General features: G+C 46.8%; 1 protein-coding gene across 1 annotated transcript in view; it reads right to left on the bottom strand.

Moving 5' to 3' along the window:
- Positions 1–3: 3 nt before the first annotated feature.
- The window catches only part of LOC113960549 (BTB/POZ domain-containing protein KCTD9-like), a gene marked incomplete at its 3' end in the record, with an annotated part of 20011 nt that continues 232 nt past the window's right edge, over positions 4–19782 (bottom strand). Inside the window, 11 exon segments of the mRNA XM_027670160.1 lie at positions 4–95; positions 349–421; positions 3716–3750; positions 8040–8187; positions 14381–14407; positions 14409–14477; positions 14576–14643; positions 15101–15229; positions 19067–19086; positions 19088–19117; positions 19316–19610. Coding sequence (XP_027525961.1) covers positions 4–95; positions 349–421; positions 3716–3750; positions 8040–8187; positions 14381–14407; positions 14409–14477; positions 14576–14643; positions 15101–15229; positions 19067–19086; positions 19088–19117; positions 19316–19610 — 986 coding nt within the window.

Below are 19782 nucleotides of genomic sequence, written 5' to 3'. Positions count from 1 at the left end.
ACAGTTCTTTAGTTTGGCTTTTCTCAGCATTGCAACTCGGAGGTTAATTCCTGTCATCTGACTGCTCTCCATGGCCACTCCTTTCAGGTCGGCACCTGGAACACACACAGAAAGGAGTTCTGTGAGGAAAAACAGTCAGAAACACAGCAGCTCCACACTGGTGCTGCCTCAGAGCTGTGTGAATTGGAGAAGGACAAGGGGGTTTCGTGTTGAGATGGTCACAGACAGTGCAGCCCTTGTGGGCCCTTCTAAGGGTTGTACAAACCACAGCTGGACCTTTTCTGGGCCATAGAAATGTACAAACACAGGCTTCAGTTGGCACAGATTGACAAGGCAAAAGCTTCTTACCTTCCGAATTAGCTTTAAGGCCTGATGGGTCCTCAAAGCTGCAGCCTTTCAGGGACGCTCCCTCTGCATTGGAGTGTAACGGCGAGGCCCTTGTATAACAAGGAATAATGATGCTCCTCGTGGTGGTGTGGACAAAGAGACTTTATTTCAAACTTCCCGCTCCTTATATCCCTGTTTACCATGTGACTTCTTCAGCCAATAGAGTTATATGTGACCTGCGCATGCTCTCTCGGGCCCACTGCCCTGGCACATCCCCGGTGCCTTCAGACATGCTTCCCACATATCCCCTCTCCTAATTATTTAAGGAAGTCACAAAAACAGTGCAAAACAATAGTGTAAACAACAGTGCAAAACATTCAGAACATTGTGAACTGCCAAACTCGCAGTAACCCAGCACACTGCTTGCTTGGCTTCTTATACTTCTATTGTAAACCTTTTTAAAACTTCTTATAGTCCTATAGGGTAGTGCAACTTTATTTTACTTTATTAACTTATAAATATATAACTTATTAACTTATAAATATATAACTTATTAACTTATAAATATATAACTTATAACTATAGGGTAGTGCAACTTAATTTTACTTTATTAACTTAGGGCCTTAGCCCAATTGTGTGTAAACTATAACTTTTATTAACCTGAGGGTTTTTTAATAACTGGGGATTTCAAACTTTATTTAAGAAACAGGGTAAGTATAGCAAAAACTCAATTCTCTTAAGGTGACCTTGTGGTGTAGGTAATGTGGTTTTGTGAGGTGTTCTGTGTTTTTATATTTGTCCAGTCACACAATTCTTTTATTCATTCACACATCTCACTCACTGACGGCCGTCATCATTCACACACACACATACACACACCGATATTTGTAGATTGCTTGTTACCACATTGGTCATTAATATAAACTGAAACATAACATAACTCTTTTTAAACTCCTGCGTTATCTGGTTCTTGCAGCTGTGATTGTGTACCTTAATAGGGCTTTACACACCTGGAGGGAATCCACTTCAGTTCTTTTCCTGTTGCCACGCAAGCGTAACCTCTCCACCAAGTCATAAGATCTAAAGGTCCTGTCCATTGTCCCGAGATCAAATCTTTTACCATGACTAGTGGCCTGGGAGAGGCAAACGCCTGAGATTTGTGCTGCTTCTCATACCTACTTCTTTCAGCACCGTCACAATTTAAAAAATTGATCACATATGTGGCTTTCCACAAACGTTCTTGCGGACTACATAGCTTCTCCCCCCTTTTTGTTTTACTAACATCTCTTTCAGTGTGCGGTGTGCCCTTTCTACAATTGCTTGTCCAGTAGGCGAGTGTGGGATTCCTGTGATATGTGAGATTCCCCATTCTGATAGGAAATTCCTTACCTTTTCAGAGAGGTATGCTGGTCCGTTATCACTTTTGATCTGTTTTGGAGTGCCAAGGGTAGCAAAACAGCTTAGCCAGTGTCTTATTACATCCTTGGTTTTCTCACCTGTGTGTGCTGTAGCAGTTATGTATTGTGAATGTGTGTCTACGGTTACATGTACATATTTTAAGGTGCCAAATTCAGGGATGTGTGTAACATCTGTTTGCCAGATCTCATTGGATATTAACCCTCTGGGTTTAACACCCTCCTGAGATGGCATGGGGGTTATTTTTTGACAATCTGGACAAGTTAATATGATGTCTCGAGCCTGATTGATTGTTATTTTGAATTGTCTCTTTAAAGAGCGTGCATTCTGGTGAAAAAATGAATGGGATAATTTTGCTTGCTCAAGGGTCCTGGGTACTGTGTTGAACATTGCTGCTTTGTCAGCTTCCCGGTTCCCTTCAGCTATTGGCCCTGGCATGTCAGTATGAGACCTGGTGTGCATTATGTAAAAATCAAACTCCCTGTGATTGACAAGAACCCAAATAGAACACATTTCAAACAACAAATGAGGGTTAGAAACATCCCGAAGAAATGAACATTCCAGGCGTGAAACTAACCCTGCAGCATAACAAGAATCAGTGACAATATTAACTGGTTGTTCAGAAAACTTTCCCAAGGCAATACGAATGGCAGCTAGTTCCAGAACCTGCACAGAGCATTGGTTCATGGTCTGTACCTCCCGTTCTCATTGTCCTGTATCAGGATTTATCCAAGTCACTGCAGTCTTTTGTGTTCGCCCAGATGCATCTGTAAAGACTGTGAGGCCTTTTACGGGCTCAGTTTTATATCTGGTTGTGGCCTTTAAAGGTAAATTGCTGATTTCTGCCCAAAGTCTGTGCTTAGGGAGATTAACTGAGATGTCACCATCAAAACCTGCTAAGGCAACTTGGAACTCGGCATCCTCAGCCAGCATCCAATCCAAATTGTCCTTCGTGGCTGGAATGTAGATGACAGTTGGATCCCTTCCGTCCAGTTCCTGTAGTCTTTCTCTGCCTTTAATAACAAGCTTAGCAAACATTTCATTAATCATCCATACAGTTTTAGATGGTGTGTGGGGCAGAAATAGCCATTCTAGAACCAACAGTGGGTCTTTTTCAGTCTGGTCCCACTGAAACAAGATTGCAAATGGCTGGTACCTGTTGGGAACTAAGGCCAGGCAGATTTGCAGTTCAGGATCTCTCCTTCTGCCTTGCCTAGTTTCTATCGCCTTGGCACAAATGTCTAACGCCTGTTTGGTCTCTGTTGTCAGAGCCCTGTTAGACGTTAGGTCAGAGTCCCCCTTTAGTAACACAAAGAGAGGGTGTAGCTCCTCTGTGGTTAAGCCCAGAATAGGCCTTAACCAATTAATAGCTCCCAGGAGTTTTTGCAACTCATGTAAGGTTAGGGTGTCTTTTACCTCGAGTTGCAGCGGCTGTGGGGAAATCTGTTGCTGCGTGATTCTCCATCCAAGATAAGTCCAGGGCTGCGATCGCTGGATTTTCTCTGGAGCAACCTGCAACCCTGCTTCTTGGACAGCATCAGTCAGAGCAGTAACAACAATTTGCAGTTCATTTTCTGTGGCCATGCTAATTAAAATGTCATTCATGTAGTGGTAGATTATTGCAGAAGGAAAACGCTTTCTGATGGGCTGAATAGCGTTTGCCACAACTGTTTGACATATGGTAGGACTATTCCTCATCCCCTGAGGAAGGACAACCCAGTGATACCTTTGCATAGGCTGTGAGTTGTTCAGTGCCAGGATGGAAAATGCAAATCTCGGTGCATCCTCGGGGTGCAGAAAGATGGTAAAAAAGCAGTCCTTTAAATCAATTATTGTTAGTGGCCAATTTGCTGGAAGCATAGCAGGTGAGGGTAACCTTGGTTGCAATGCCCCCATCGGCTCAATGACTGACTTTACTGCTCTGAGGTCCTGCAGCATCCTGTATTTGCCAGTCTTTTTGGGGATGCAAAATACAGGAGTATTCCAGGGACTGTTTGTTGGCACAATGTGTCCTGCTTCTAATTGCTCCTTTACAAGCTTTTTTTAAATGTTCAAGCCGTTCCCTTTTCATAGACCATTGATCCACCCAGACTGGTTGGTCACTTTTCCAGACTAGCTTAATAGGTGCTTGGGACGGCTGACCAATGGCCCTTATTGAAAAACCTGGCTGCTTGCAGGAGGTATTTGCATGACTGTGCCAAATTGTGAAAGTATGTCCTGTCCCCACAAGGAGCAAGGGATTGGAGCTATGAATGGAGCTACCTTTGCTAATTGTCTCTCTGGTCCCAAGACAGTGAGTATTTGAGCACTCTGTCTGGGCCTTTGTGTACCTCCCACCCCCTGAATGGTTGCAGCTGGGCAAACAGTAGGCCAGTCAAGTGGCCACTCGGAGTCTTTTATGATGGAAACATCAGCTCCGGAATCCAAAAGGCCTGTAAATCTGCGCCCATTAACTTTGCACATCATGAAAGGCTGTGTGGCAGTGATGGCTGTTGCCCAGTAAACCTGTGGGTGTCCTGTGCTGCCAAAGGCCCCTGAACCCCGCTCCCTCCCCCCCTCCCCTGCAGGCGACGCACTGTAGAAGGGGATTAATTGAGCAATCTTCTGTCCTTTTGGGATGAAACAGGGGGGTGAAGGGGTCCATGCCATTATTAGAATCTCGCTATGAGAATCTGAATCTATTACACCCAGCAGCACAAACAAACCCATTCTGGTGGTGGAGGATCTTCCAATCAGCAGTGCATACACCCCTGGACTAAGGGGACCCCAACGTCCAGTTGGGATTAGCACTACCTCGGTGGAAGTTATGAAGACTGTGTCCCTGTTGGATAAGTCCAGCCCAGCGCTGGCTGTGGTGTAGGGGCACAGATTGCTGGTTGTTGTGGGGGGGCACAAATCGCCAGCCTGTTCCCTTGTGTCGCATGTGTTTGCTGTATTGGGGCGTGCGACAGTGCCCCTCTCCTCCAGTTTTTTGGCACCCTCCTCGCTTTTGGGTGCTTGCGGGGTGCCACTACTAGGGGTTTCTGAGGGCAATCCCTTTGGAAGTGGTCGGGGGCCCCACAAATGTAGCAACCATTCCTGGGTCTGGCCCCCTGCTGTGTCCTTAATTGAGCATTCAGTGCTGCTGCCAGTAAATCTGTTTGATGTGTCAAAGAACCAACCCCTTGGCAGGTACGAACTAATTCTGAGATGCTACGAGTTTCCCTTTTAGGAAGGGTTTGGAGAACTCTTTTACAATCAACGTTAGCGTTTTCGAAAGCCAATCTTCTGCTAAGAATTTCTTTGGTTTCCTCGTTCTCAATCTGCCTATCTAGGGCAGATTGCAGCCGATCTAGGAACTGTGTGTAAGGTTCTGTTGGGCCCTGCATTACCTTTGTGAATGACAGATTTGTGTCCTTGTCTGATGTGGGTAGTTTTCTCATTGCCCGCATGGCATGTTTTGCTATGACTTCATATATTTCTCTATTGTACCCGGTTTGTGTATTTATGGAATGGTAGTTACCCTCCCCTGTGAGTTGGTGAGTTGTTACCCCTGCTTGTGGGTCATTAGCATAAGCGGAACAGATTTCTCAGAAATCGTTCAGCCATACATTATACTGTGTGTTAGTGAGGTTTATTTTCAACAGGGTTCTCCAATCATGTGGCATGAAGATGTATGTGGAGCTCAGTGTTTCTAAACATGCAAGTGTGTTAGGGGAAGATACACCAATTTCTCTTATCAACTGTCTCAGTTCTTTGGTTAGTTCATGTGGCAATGGCTGGAACCTGCAGCTTTGGCGTGGCCCAATAATTACTGGACATGCTTGTATAACTTGTAAGTCCCCAATTCGTAATACCTCTTCTCTGCACAAAGCCCATCTATCGATCGAACCCTCTCGGTATGTTGCTTCCTCCCCTCCCGGTAAAGCTATTCCGAAATCCCCCTCCTCCTCCCCCCCCTCTTCCCCCTCTGCAGCTTCGGCGAAAGTGGTTGCCTGTGGGTGGGTGGTACGGCGCGGGGGCGGGGAAGGACGGGTTGTTGTCCGTTCTGCGTGGCGGGCGAGATGGCGGTGCCCGCCCCTGGGCGCGTGGTCGGCGTTCATCCGTGGGATGGGTTGGCACGTACACTGGGCTAGCCCCCCCATCGCCATTACGGGGCCCCCTGTTGTGATTCCACAGGCTGGAATCTCGTATCTCAGGCCCCGTCCCCTCCCGCCGACCCGTGTCCCTTGGGCTCCCGGTTCCCTTCCCCGAAGTGGAATTGTGAACGGCTCCACCCCCTCCTCCCGCCGAGCTTTGTGTGTTTAAACTGCAGCGCGTAAGAGTTGGATTGCTGCTTGCAGCGTGAGTGGGGGTGTGTGTGTTTGTTGTTCTTTGGTGGGCTCTGCTTAATGCAGTCATTATAGCTTGCCAGGCTGGGTAAGCATTGTTTGCTTGGGAGTCTCCTCCCTGAGCCTTGAGTTTGATGAGGTTCCCTATTTTGTCCCAAATTTGTATGTGGAGGGCTTCAACCAGAGGCAGTTCTGGTACAGCTGCTTTAATGAGTCGTACCAACTCTGTTAATTCAGCCCTTGTAACCTGTACATAATAAGGTTTCAGCAGTGTAGCTAATGCGTCTGTGTCCTGTGAGAGTTCGGTGGGGAAAAAGTTTCCCATTTTACCTTTGAGTCTCGGCGCTGCTAGCGTGCGCTGCTGAAGAGGGTCTGTCGGTTTGTTGATTTGTGTTGGTTCTCTGTCGGCTGGGCTGTGGTGTCCCGTTGGCAGCGGCTGGTGTCCCGGTGCAGGCGGCGAGCGGCTGCGCTGGTGGCGGCAGGCACGGGGCAGCTGTAGCGACGGGCGCGGGGCTGGCTGCAGAAGCGGCAGCTTGGGGTTGCAGGCAGTCGGCGTGTGCGGGCTGCTGAAGTGGCGAACGGCGGCGGCGCTGGCGTCGTCGTCTCAGTCACGCGGCGGCGGCTCGGCGCGGGTCCGGCTCCGTCTCCGGCGAGCACGGCGTTCGCGGTGGTGGCGGTTCGGCGCGGCAGCGGCGGCTCCGGGGCTCCCGCAGTTCGCTGGGTGGTGCGGGGGTCAGGGCGCGCTGTATCAGGGAGGCGCGGCGCGGCGCCTTCGGTAAAGTCCCACGCGGTTTGAATGCGGTGCGGGGGCTTTTTTTGCGGCGGTGCTTTTAAGCACGCCCGCAGGGTCAGTCAGCAGCGGTGAGCAGGCGGGGAGCCGCGGCAATTTCTGCTGGACAGAAAACTGAAGCAGGGTTCCGCGGGGGTCAGCGGTGGCTGGGGGTGTTAAGATGCGGCAGCGGCAAAACCGCTTCTCGCACGTGGTCCGGCCGGTGCTCTCGGCAGCGGCAAGGCCGCTTTTACCAGATTGGCCGACGCACGGGGACCAAAAAGCTTTTCCCTGACAATCTTAAGGTGCTCTGCGGCCCGGGTCTCCGAGCTGCAGGCACGCTCTCGCCCAGGGAGCAGTCTTAGGTGTGCGGAATGCCTCCCAGTTGGACTCACTGCTTTTGATGTTGTGCGGACCCTCTGCTCTTTCCGGTTGCTGCTTGACCTCTCGGTTTCTTCAACTTCTATCTTCTCTTCTCCTATCGTTCACTTTCCTATAATTTTTGGAGATCCTAAACTAAACTTTCCATTTCTCAGATGCCACTGAGACCACGGCTTTACTGACGTCAAGGTTTTTTGAGGTAAAGGCTCCCGTCTCCGAGAATTGAGACGATCCTGGAGCCACCGGCTGATTTCCTGATTCAGGATAAATATCTGGCTTAATATAAGCTAAAAGAGTCCAGGGTAATTGGTTTAATATAAGCTAAAATGTCCTATTCAGTGCGCCATGTGTAACGGCGAGGTCCTTGTATAACAAGGAATAATGATGCTCCTCGTGGTGGTGTGGACAGAGACTTTATTTCAAACTTCCCGCTCCTTATATCCCTGTTTACCATGTGACTTCTTCAGCCAATAGAGTTATATGTGACCTGCGCATGCTCTCTCGGGCCCACTGCCCTGGCACATCCCTGGTGCCTTCAGACATGCTTCCCACATTGGAGCGCAGCATCTTCACCCCTGGCTGGTTGGCACACTGGCACAGACAGGAGTCAGTGAGAGTCGGAAGAACAACACCAAAGACAATCAAGAAGACAGTTTTAATTTCTGCTTTGGGAGTGAATCCCATTAAATCATTACTGTGAGGAAGTGTAAAAGCTTTGGGAACCAGAACAACTCTAGAATATATTTAAGAACTCGATGTTTTACACCGCTCTGTTTGTTCCAGCTCCTCTTTGTTAACACAAGCCCAGACCTCCCAAGCTGCAGCAGCTCTTCCATTCAGCACAGAGCCTGACAGGTCAGCCCTCTCCAGGCTGGCACAGCACAAGTTGGCATGGGCCAGGTTGCAGCGGCTCAGATTGGCCACCTTGAAGTTGATGTAGCAAAGATCCAGGTGGGAAAGATCCGCTCCACTGAAACTGAGACCCTGGAAATCCCAAGGAATAAACCCCCCAAAAAGGTTACAGAGGGGAAGGGGTAGGTCTGGACACAAAGGTAACATAATTGTGTAGACAGGTGTGCATTAATATTTACAGTGTGTAAATATCTATGTATAAATATATGGATAAAAATGTATTAAAATATATACTGTCTATAAATATAGACAGATACAAGATAGATACAGACACACAGAGGTCCTGGGAAAAGCTGGAGACACCCCACCACAGAAGGGGGCTTATAAAAAGGAGGGAGAGGGACTTTTTATATGGGCCTGGAGGGACAGGACAAGGGGCAATGGTTTTTAAACTGAAAGAGGGCAGGGTTAGATGGGAGACTGGGAAGAAATCCTTCCCTGGGAGGGTGGGGAGGGGTAGGGATGGAATTCCCAGAGAAGCTGTGGCTGCCCTTGGATCCCTGTAAGTGTTCAATGACAGGTTGTATCAACCTGCTCTAGTGGAAGGTGTCCCTGCCCATGGCAGGGGGTGGAATGAGAAGACCTTTAAGGTCCCTTCCAACCTAAACCATTCCAATATTCTATACAGATAAATACACACAAGACCATTTATTCTACTACTTAAGACTAATGAAATATAAATGCAAAGCTCTCAAAAATTGTCCTTGGTTCATTTTACATTTAAACAAATTGCTCCTCCAGGAAAGCTTCCCCCTGTTGCGACGAGGGGAAGAGAGGGACGCTCAATATGAGAATCAGCAAACTTCGTTTATTGATCACTGCTAACAGCTTAATATACGCTTTATAATTAACTCATACATATTGCAAAAGCTAAGTTCATTATTGGTTCTTGCTTAAATGTTGATTTCACTTTTACTCCCTTCTTTTGTTGACACAGGTGGCTCTTAGTTGCTTTTGTTTTGCTAATCACAATGTCCTGTTTACCAGCCAACTAGCAGGCACAAAAACACTGTAGCCTTACCATGGCCTTGCTATCTCAGATCTTCTCACAGGCCTAGACAGGCCCTGTTCTATACTCTAACAGCTCATCCATAGCTTTAGCTATATCCATATGTCCTTGTCTTGCTAACAAATCCTCTACAATACCCCCGTTTTTATTTGAGGCCAACAATACTTTCTCTGTCATAGCATTTACACGTTTAACAATACAAGAAAAAGCAACACGAACTATTACTAAAATTACAACAATTGTCAATAACCATCGTAGGCCTTCTTTAACAAAACTTAAAACCCATTCAGACATAGAACCAAAAATAGATTGAAGCCACGAGTCTATAGGACTAGTTGCTACTGTGTCACCACAAATAAGAAACACACCTGGTGGAAAAGTGCGTGCAGTGTTGTTAACCCAAATGCCTGGAGAGGAAGGCCTTGCTTCAGCTCCATATGCCCCAAGGCCTTGGTTGTCACTATTATTAGTACCACAATAGTCTCCTGTATTTTTGTAATTAAACCCTGGGGTATGTGAAGTGACATTAGTCCAGCTGGACAAGTCGTGGCTTTGATAAACACTTAACCCAGATTGAAATAATCCCAACATAAAACAGGTTTGAGTCCCATTATCACTTGTGTTACGTACAGGCAGCGATCCCATTAAATCTAACTCTTGGGGATCCCAGGGCAAAGAGGTGTTGAGAGCCTTTATAAGGCAGGCAGATGCATTAGAAATAACTGTTTCACTCCCACACGACGATGAAACCCAATCAGTAAACACTAAGTTCAACTTGTATACTGAACTAAAAGGCATGCCAAATAAACAAGTGCGAAAAGGATCTGAGGCAGATGCTAAAGACAAACAAAAGGACGATTGACCTGTTTGATTTGCCCAAGTAACCCACATGTTTTTCTGAGGATCAATGGTGTGAAGAGTTTTAACACTGGCAATCATGCCCATGAAAAAGAATACTAATTACACAGCCATTCCCAATTTTGCGGGAACACAATCCAATGATAGGGAATCCTAACATCTTTGCCACACTAATATGCAAAAACAGTTGATGGAGACTGGGCGAGTATCCTCGTGCTGTTATACAGCACCTCCCACCGTTCCAATGCAATTTAATGCTGTTCTACTGTTTCACCCAGGCTCTACAGTTCTTTTGTGTACAGGCTAGGCAGTTTGTGCCAGCTGGGCCCTTCCAAGTGCCCACTCTGCCTTTACCTCACAGGCCCCACCGGGAAGCTGAAGCCCAACTTCCATCTCCGCAACATAGTGGAGAACCTTTTGGATGCTTCTGTTCATCAAGGGAAGGAAAAGCAGAAAATGCAATGCAAAGAGAAGGAGGAAAGTTTGGGGCAGCAAGCAGAGGTGATCCTGTCAGGAGCTCCATCCGGCCATGAAGACTTGCCTGACCTGCAAGGTTTCTCTGTGCCAAGCCCACCTGAGCAAGCACAGCACAAAGAACACTCAGAAAAACTACGTCCTGGTGGAGCTCTGTGGTGCCCAGGTTTTGGCTGAGAGGAAATGCCCCCAGCACAGCAAATTGCTGGAATGCTACTGCAAGAAGGACAAGGTCTGCACTTGCATGCTATGCTCTGCCCTCAGCTCCCACAGGGACCACAAGACCATCAGTTTAGAGGAGGCCTCTGGCCAAGCACAGCGTGCCTTTCTCGAAACTCTAAAAGAGGTGAAAAACTATGAAGCTGCACTGGATCGAAGCATAGGAAACCTGCTGGAACAATGCTCTGTAAAGGAGTTCTTTAGAGTACAAACAACGCTTGACTAACCATGACTACACCAAGCCCTCTGAGATCATGCAACAGTTTTCATTTCACAGATTTTTTTTGTTTTCTTTATCACAAAGACAGGGGTAATTAAAGGATTCTGAGATGGTTCAATGTAATCAGCATCACAACCCTAACCCTTGGAATGACTACAGAATGACTACAGAAGTTTGCTTGTTTGGACAATTAACAGCAAGCTTTGAGCATCACAAAGAGTACAGGTTGCCTTCGCACAACCCTAAACATTCACTAGTCAAATTATGCAAGCAATGCCTCTGGTATGAAACAAGGAGTAATCACAATTAGTGAGGCTATTTTGCTGAGAACACAGCTGCAATGGGTAGGGCATGTTTTAAGGAGGAGAGACTAGCCCTTTTACAATGAATATTGCTACCGGCTGTTGCATGGGAGGGGTTTTGAAGACAATATATAAAGACTCTTTAAAACAACACTTCAACTCTGGTCACACTGATCAACGTAACTGGTCTGCTCTGGCCTCCAGCCAGGAGGCCTGAAGACACACTATCCACAACGCTGCAGATGCCCTTGAAAAGGCATGCAGGATGGCCTTGACAGTCTGCAAGGGCCCCCCTGCAACGAGCTGAACAAGCAAGGCAGCAACATTGACAACTCCTGATTTAAATCCTGGAAAACACAGAAAAGCTCAAAATGACCCTCACTACTACCATAGCAGATGCAAATGCAATTATTTGATGGTCTAAGGACCCCACCCCGGCACAAGCCTGCATTATCTCTAGCTAGTTATGTAACTAGCAGCTTCTGTAACTGTCACAAAACTTGTTTCTCTACAGCGTCTTGCAGCTTTTCCACGAATTGTAAGAATGGTTCCCGGGCACCTGGATGCATAGTGGTGCACCTTGCTCTGGGCTCTGCTAACCTTGCAGTCTGCACTAATGTTTACTGGCTTATGGTTTTTACTCGCTCTAAAACTAGTGGTCTCCTGTGCAGCTCGCACAGCTAAGGAACAACAGCAGTGGAAAAACTCCACCTGAGACTTAACTTGCATAAATTTCATACAAGGCTGTAATAGAATACCAAATTTTTGTAAGAATCTCTTATTTAACTTCAGTCTTAACACCTTGTTAAAATCTCGACACCGACGGAAAGTATTTTTAAGTTTACACAGTTACACATTCATGTAGCTTTTCTCTTTCACACAATCTTTTTCCATACACTCTTAGGTGGCCACCTCAGACATCCATCATTCACACACACATTTTCAAGTAGTCATTGGCTGTGCGCTTCTTATCAGTTTCATAATTCAAAGGAAATTTATGGCATAGCCGCCAACAGCAATCTGCAAATCCTGCATAACTCTCTATGTAAAAGACAAATGCAGCAAGAAAGAACAGGATATTATCTTGGAAATTTTCAACCCTTCTTATAGAGCAATGATATTCTGTCATAAAGGCAATAAAACTACTTCTGCAGGGGGCAGAACTATATCCCCTTTTGTCTCATCATTCCCTCTGCAAACCTTCTACCCGCACTCTGCCCTCGGGGGAAACAGCCAAATTTCATGTAAGAGAAGCAAAATGGCAAACTATAGGAAATTCCTAACAACTTTCTGCAATATATAAAAAGCTAAGCACGGATGTTGCGTTATTTCTAATCTTACTTCAAGGGATTTTTCGTCAGTCTCCCTTTCTGTTTTTGAAGAAAACGTTTGAGAATGCCATGAGCACGCTGCATGCGTAACACCTATTGCTGTAAAAACAGTGCAATCTTATTTGATTTGTAAGTTGGGGTATTGTTAATTTTAAGTTGTTTTTTCCCTTTTCCCTTTTTACCATGCTTTACCGTCTTTGCCTCCCCCACGCCCCTCATTGCCGAAGGACGAAGGAGGAGGGGCCAGGCTCACCCAGAGAAAATCAGCAGAAGGAACTTAACTTAATCACAGGGTCTGCTTAAGAAAAGACAAAAACATAGGAGAGGGAGAAAACAGCTGCAAACAGGCACGTTGCAGAGAGGGGGTGATTGGTGTAACGAGGAAAAAAGAGAAACAGCTTCCCCCCCTCCCCCGACTGCACCTCCCGAAGCCTTTGCTACCGTCATTAACTCGCCACTCTAAGAAGAGGAGCGGCACCAGGGAAAAAACATTCGCTATAAAGAAGGGGAAGGGAACCTACACCTCTTGGGACCATGGCTGTCAGCAGTGCGGGGGATACAGAGCCCCCCCGCCGCCCGCCGCGCCCAGGGCCGCCGGCGTGCACGCGCGCGGGCGCACCGCTCCAAGCTGGGGCCACGCACGGCGCCGCGACCACCGCCACTGCCCCGCCGCCCGGCACCGCCCCGTAGGCACCCGCCACAGGCGGACAGACCCGGCGCCGCCCCGGGTTCACTCAGCACGGCGGCGCAAGCACCCAGAACCGTGAACACAGCCACAAATGCGCGGCGCAGTCCCGCAGCACAGTTCAGATGAAAAGCTGGAAATGTCTTAAGGTGGAACTCAGTCATAGTGTTCGTAAAGTTCATCCCCGGTCCATCAGCAGTACTTTCACGCCGCAGCCGTCGTCCCCGATCGTCCTGGATATGCACTGCTGAGACGCTAGCACCGCTTTCATTTTGACGGGGCCGCTCGGTTGTCCCCGGCCCCGCTCCGTGATCTCTGGTTCCGCTCTGGCTCCCTTCAACTCCGCTCAACTCCCTTTTTTCACGATTTCTCCGTATGATGGTATCTAGTAGCATTCTAATGTCCTCAAACTGTGCTTTAATGTCTTTTACTGTTCCAGATAACAATTGCCAAGTTGTAAGGAGGGAAGCAGCAACCTTTTCTCCCTTAGAGTCAGTAGTAAAGAGCTTATCACTAGGTTCTTTCCAAGTAGAGAGAGTAAAGGCAGTTACAGGGTTCGCTTCAAATCCCTGGCCCTTACACGAAAGCAGCATCTGTCGCAAAGCCAGTTCATCTAATTTTTCTCTTTTTTAAGCAGGATAGACTTGTTCTCGGTGGCTCACCTGTCCAGGTGTCTTGTCTGGACAGCCTGGCAGCTTCTCCACTGCTCTCATGCTACACCGAGCTCCGTCCCCGCGGCAACCTCCCATAACTTATCCCTATAACGTCTCCATTCTCCTTCATCAAAAACTGTATTAGGGTCCACAAAACAACCTTTAGCAATCCCGCCACAATATACGCTTAATATACGCTTTATAATTAACTCATACATATTGCAAAAGCTAAGCTCATTATTGGTTCTTGCTTAAATGTTGATTTCATCCCCCTAAAGCAGGAATGCAGCCCAAACCACCCTGAAATTCCAAGTCACTGTGCCACAGCTCAGAATCAAAACTCAGTTCAAGAGAACACATTGCATTTCACGTTGCCACATTCCAGCACCAGACAGCAACGCGCCAGAGAGGGACAGCACAAGGAGAAGTGGTTTTAATATAGAAGAGGGAGGTTTAGATGAGATATTGGGAAGAAATTCCCAGAATTTTGTTAGAAAGACAAATGTGTTCTCACCTGACAGCGCAACTCGGACTTGGGGGTTTGTTGCCAGCAGGAACCGGACAAACTCCTTCTGAGAGGTGGGAGAGTGATCCTCAGCTGGCTGGGAATTCTGTTGGGAATGTTGTTCAACAGCTGACACAGACAGCACTAAATTACACATCCCCTGCAAGAGCAGGGCAGGTGCATTCAGGTCTTCAGACAAATTACCTTCATGGCTATTTCCAGGTGTTTGATTAGCGAATCAATACCAAAAAACCTGGCTTCCTGCAGGACACCTGGAAACAGAGTTTGTTATTTCCAGGGAACTGTTAATCCAGAAATCACCCTTCTCCCTACTGGAGAACAACCACAGACATATTAGATGTAACTGGGCAGAGGAAAAGCTTGCTTGCAGCTAAAAGGAAAAAATCACTCAGCTTGCAACACCAGCATTGGGTTAAAGGTATCAGCTCCAGAATTCCAGCCAAACATGAATCCAGGATGGACAACTTTTAATGCTCCCATGATAAACAAAGAGCCTGTCTTCATTAAATCAAGCAATCTTCATTTAATGAAGTAATCTTCATTAAATCAAGCAATGTGGAGCTGCAATGCTCGAGAATAAATCCCAAGGAAATAAACTCCAAAGAAAACCACAGAGATGAGCACACAAAGGTCCCTCTGGCTTCACCTGGAGGGCAAAGCTTAACTCCCAAAGAGGAATAATTCAGATGTCAGACAGGTAACACCTACCTAGCAAATTAATGCCATCATTTACAATGAGCTGTCCGTGACGTAAATAGTTCAAAATGGACTCAAAATACTCAAGACTGCGGTCAATTAGGAATGCTCCTCTATGATCCTGCTTGTTCCCCCAAGCATCTGTTTCCACAACATATATATATATAATTAAATAGGATATATTAATATATAGAATTAAATTTGATATATTAATAGAAGAGCATTTGCTTCACTTGCAGAGTTTTATTACCAAAGGCGGCGGGATGTGAAAATTCCACATGTGAAAGGGTGTTTTGTAAATAAAGGAAAAGAGGAGTGTGTGAGAGGAAAATCACCTTAAAATGAACTTAGTTGCTGCTCTAAATAAATAAAATATTTTATCAAATACTGTCGCGGTCCGAAAGGGGGACAGGACACCAGAAAGAGTGCAAGCAGACTTGTTTATTCAGGCGTGCGCCCGATTCTTCACCGTCCCGCCAGGGAAAAAGGGGCAGAACATAGGGTGGGCTATCAGACAGACAAACAGGGGAGCAAATCAGAACAGGGCACAGGCAAAAGGGGGAGGAGTGGGGGAAGCAGGGAGCAGGCAATCTCATGGCAGGCCTGGGCATGTGCAGTTGTGCACTGAGCAGCATGAATACAATGAAACCACACAGTAACAGCAACGTCCATATGAAAGTCCTGCCAATTGCTGCATGCTTTTCTCCATCCTGAATTGTGTTCCGTCACATCTCACTCATTCTCTTGAAGCACGGTTAGAAAATATCTGTTTTGATAGTCCTCTTACAGCTCGCTGTGACATAAGAAATAGTTAGTAACAATACAAACAGAGAAAGCAAAATTTCAAAGCAAGTTAGAAAGGGTTTGTTTAAATGGACTTGGGGGAGGACTGATCTGCATCTTCCCAATCAGTTTGGACAGCTGCATTTGCTGAGTGACTCCCCCCCTAAAAATTATTTCCAGCCCGAGATGCTACAGCTCCATGGTATCTCTATGGACTACGAGATCCTGGAAAATAAACAGAACACATTAGAAGAGAGAATTTAGGATTGGAATCACATGGTAAGGGCATAACTTGCATAATCGGTTCATCTGAGTTAAGCTGAACTGCAGGGATTGCTGTGGTTTCCTGGCACTTGCTGAAGGGATGGGCTACGCAGGATGGAACGCGGTTGAGGGGGTGCTGCCTTGTTTCTTGACAGTTCACAGGTGCACTGTTTAAGATCTGGCATTGAATTAAAAGTCACTTTTCTTCTCAAGTCTGGTGACTTTTTCGGAGGTAGTAGTTCTCCATAGATGTTAGTAAGAGACCTGCAATTTTTTGTCCAGTGTCTGCCTTTTCCATACTGTTTGCACGGCGTCTTTGGAAGCTCCATCTTTGTAATTAATTGTGGACAGTTCTTTTTTATATGTCCTGTCTCACCACAGTGAAAACAGGTTTGTGGTCCAGCCAAAGCTTCAGCTATTAGTCTTGCTTTATGAGAATTAGACCCCACATTACGACATGCCTTGACCATGTCCATAGGAGTAGGATCCCTAAGAGTTCTTAGTATTTGCTGGCAATCATCATTAGATTGCTCTATAGCCAACCTTAAAAATAGTGCATCCTGAGCTTCTGGGTGTTTAACTTGTTTTGCAATTGCTTTCTTCAGCCTTTCTGCAAAGTCTATGAATGGTTCTGTTGGTTTTTGTTGTACTTGTGTGTATGAAGGTGTAGGTTCAGCAGCCTCAGCAATGGTTTGAATAGCTTGGAAGGCTAGATTTTTTGAAATGTCCAATTCATTCATAGGAATCTTGGTTTGGGTCTCATTGGAAATATATGGATCCACTCCGAACAGTCTATTAAAGGTCTCCAGGACTGGGGTCCCTGTGATTGCTGAGGTTTGCTGGGCATGCTGGTGAATATGAGTTTGCCATTCATCTAGGAAAAGCGTTGCTTGCATATTAGTGAAGAAAGCACTTATTAAATCTTTTATGTCGTTTGGAGTGATCGTGTAAGCAGCAAAAAGTGAACCAAGTACCCTTATTACATAAGGTGAATTTAACCCGTAGTCAGTAATAGCTTGTTTTGTATCTTTCAGAACTGGGAGAGGGATTGGTTCCCAGACAGGGTGATTGTTGGGATGATAAAACACGGGGAATGCTTTAACCAAATTCAAATCATCAGCTGTTGATGCTTGTTCCTTTATGTAAGTCCATCTGCTCCTCTGGGCACTGGCGGGGCAGGGACAAATACATTCGCAGGGTGGTGGTACTGAAGGGGTTAAAGTGCCAGCTGCTGGCGCGGTTGGATAAGCAGCGCTGCCGTGGGGAGGGGGGCTGCCGGGGGCCGTGCCGTGCGCGGGGGCCGGCGCCGATGGCGGCGGGCTCAGGGGGCGGTGGGGACACGGTGCCGGTCGAGCTTCCACGAGCAGGCTGGGAGGCGTTGCCGGCTAAGCTTCCACGGGCGGGCTGGGAGGCGGTGCCGGCGGGAGAGGCGCGAAATCCTTGCATGCCGTTTCTCCACGCTGCGTGTGCTACCGCATTCGCTCCCTGGCTTCGCCCGCGCGGTCGCTTAGCTCGCCGACGCCATGATGCAAGAACCGCTGGTATTCTGGGCTTTGTTTCTCCCTCCCGCCATCCACGCTCTCCCCCGCCCCCCCGCCGCTCCGGGACCCTCGGGGCTTGCCGCTCTCAGGGGATTTAGACTTGGATTTTTGCTCCGATTCTTGGAGATTTTCATTGGAACTGGTTATTTGGTGTTGCAGCACCATCAAAATCAATCTCCAAGCAATTAGTGCTTCGGCTGCGTTTTTGTCTCCTCTATCCTTTTGTTTCCATATCTGATGTCCAATTTTTTCCCAGTCCTGTATTTTTAAATCGTCCGAGACCACTTCGCTGCGGTTTTCTAGCCATTTTGCAAGTGATTTCGCAGACTTTTTATCTAAGGGGTGTCCATGTTCAATAATAAAGTCTTTTAGCTTGCTGTATACAAATTTTTGAGGGGTTGATAACCAGAGGCCCATTGCGAAATTACTTAGGCTTCTGTTAGTCTGCAGTTGGTTTTAAAGTTGATTTTGTGAGGGTGGGAGATGGGTGAGGGATCAGGAGCTTCCCCGGTGCTCACCTTTTTCGGTGCGAGGGCCGTATGCCGCAAACTGGAGTTCACCGGGAAGGACCAGCGGGACGGAAACGCCTCTCTCTGCGCCGTCCAAGCCTTCGTGGCGTGGGAGAGGTTTTCTTAAGGCAAAAACCTTCTCTGCCCAACGCTGGGCGCCATCTTTCGTGGTCCGAAAGGGGGACAGGACACCAGAAAGGGTGCAAGCAGACTTGTTTACTCAGGCGTGCGCCCGATTCTTCACCGTCCCGCCAGGGAAAAAGGGGCAGAACATAGGGTGGGCTATCAGACAGACAAACAGGGGAGCAAATCAGAACAGGGCACAGGCAAAAGGGGGAGGAGTGGGGGAAGCAGGGAGCAGGCAATCTCATGGCAGGCCTGGGCATGTGCAGTTGTGCACTGCGCAGCATGAATACAATGAAACCACACAGTAACAGCAACGTCCATATGAAAGTCCTGCCAATTGCTGCATGCTTTTCTCCATCCTGAATCGTGTTCCGTCACAAAATACATAAGAATAAAAGCAGCACTAAGGTTTGAGTCTGACTGTCTCCCAAAGGCTGCCCCAGGCAGGGTTTTCTCTTGGATTCTCCTGAGGAAACTGAGCAACAATAACATGAAAACCTAAAATCAATTAAACAAACAAACAAACAGAAAAGCACCCAAAATACTAACTGTAGATGGAAGTTGTATTTTCACTTTGTGAGATGATAAACAGGTGGGTAACAGAGAAATAAAGAATTATTAAAAGAATAATTTTATGTTCTGTTTTGGTACTTTAATATACTTTTGATATTTTAGATTCTCAGCTTGACAGTGCCTTTGGCCTACTTTGCTAATTTATTACTTAAAAAAAAAAAAGTTTATTTCAATATACTCACCTTTATCTTTAAACATATGCTGTCAGGTTCTTTTTGTTAACCAAAGTGCTTCTAGAAAACAAAGGTAGTGCAATTTTATTTTTACTTCATATAAAAACTGTTTACAAGTTGATTTCTTGCAAAATTGTGGTGGTGAACACAAAATACAAAGTGTCAGAAGTCAAAGACCTCCTACTTCATAAGAAGTTATTTTTCAAGCTCTTTTGCTGCCTTGAAATCAAGTTTTTTTGAGACTAAAAGCATTTTGACCTTGTAGTGGTGAAGTACCTGCCTCCCACATTGAGTGTCAGCCAGTCTGTGTGGGACCCTGTCAGCTCCTCCTGAGCTCTCCCATCACTCTGGAACCCCCTAAAATACTCCTGGGACCCCCTTTTCGGGTCAAAACTGTCCCTTTTTGGGCTTAAATTCCCATTTTTTTCTGCCAAAAGTGCCCCTTTTTGGGTCCAAACTGCCTCTTTTTTGCCCCAAACTTCCCCTTTTTGGTCCCAAACTCCACATTTTTGGTCCAAACTCCCTTTTCTTCGTTCAGTTTTCCCCTCCAGTTCTTTTTTTTTTTAACAATTTCCCCCTTTTTTGGCCCAAATATCGATCCCAGGACCCCCCCAGGCCCCTCCAAACCACCAGATATCAATCCCAGGGCCTCCCAGACCCACCCGACCCACCCAAGCACCCCCCAAAGCCCCTCAGGGACCCCCCAAACATCCCCAGGACCCCCC

The sequence above is a fragment of the Corapipo altera genome, unplaced genomic scaffold (assembly GCF_003945725.1).
Source record: "Corapipo altera isolate COAL_440 unplaced genomic scaffold, ASM394572v1 61466, whole genome shotgun sequence".
In the NCBI taxonomy this organism is placed as follows: Eukaryota; Metazoa; Chordata; class Aves; order Passeriformes; family Pipridae; genus Corapipo; species Corapipo altera.
This window is presented reverse-complemented; position numbering and strand designations above follow the sequence as displayed.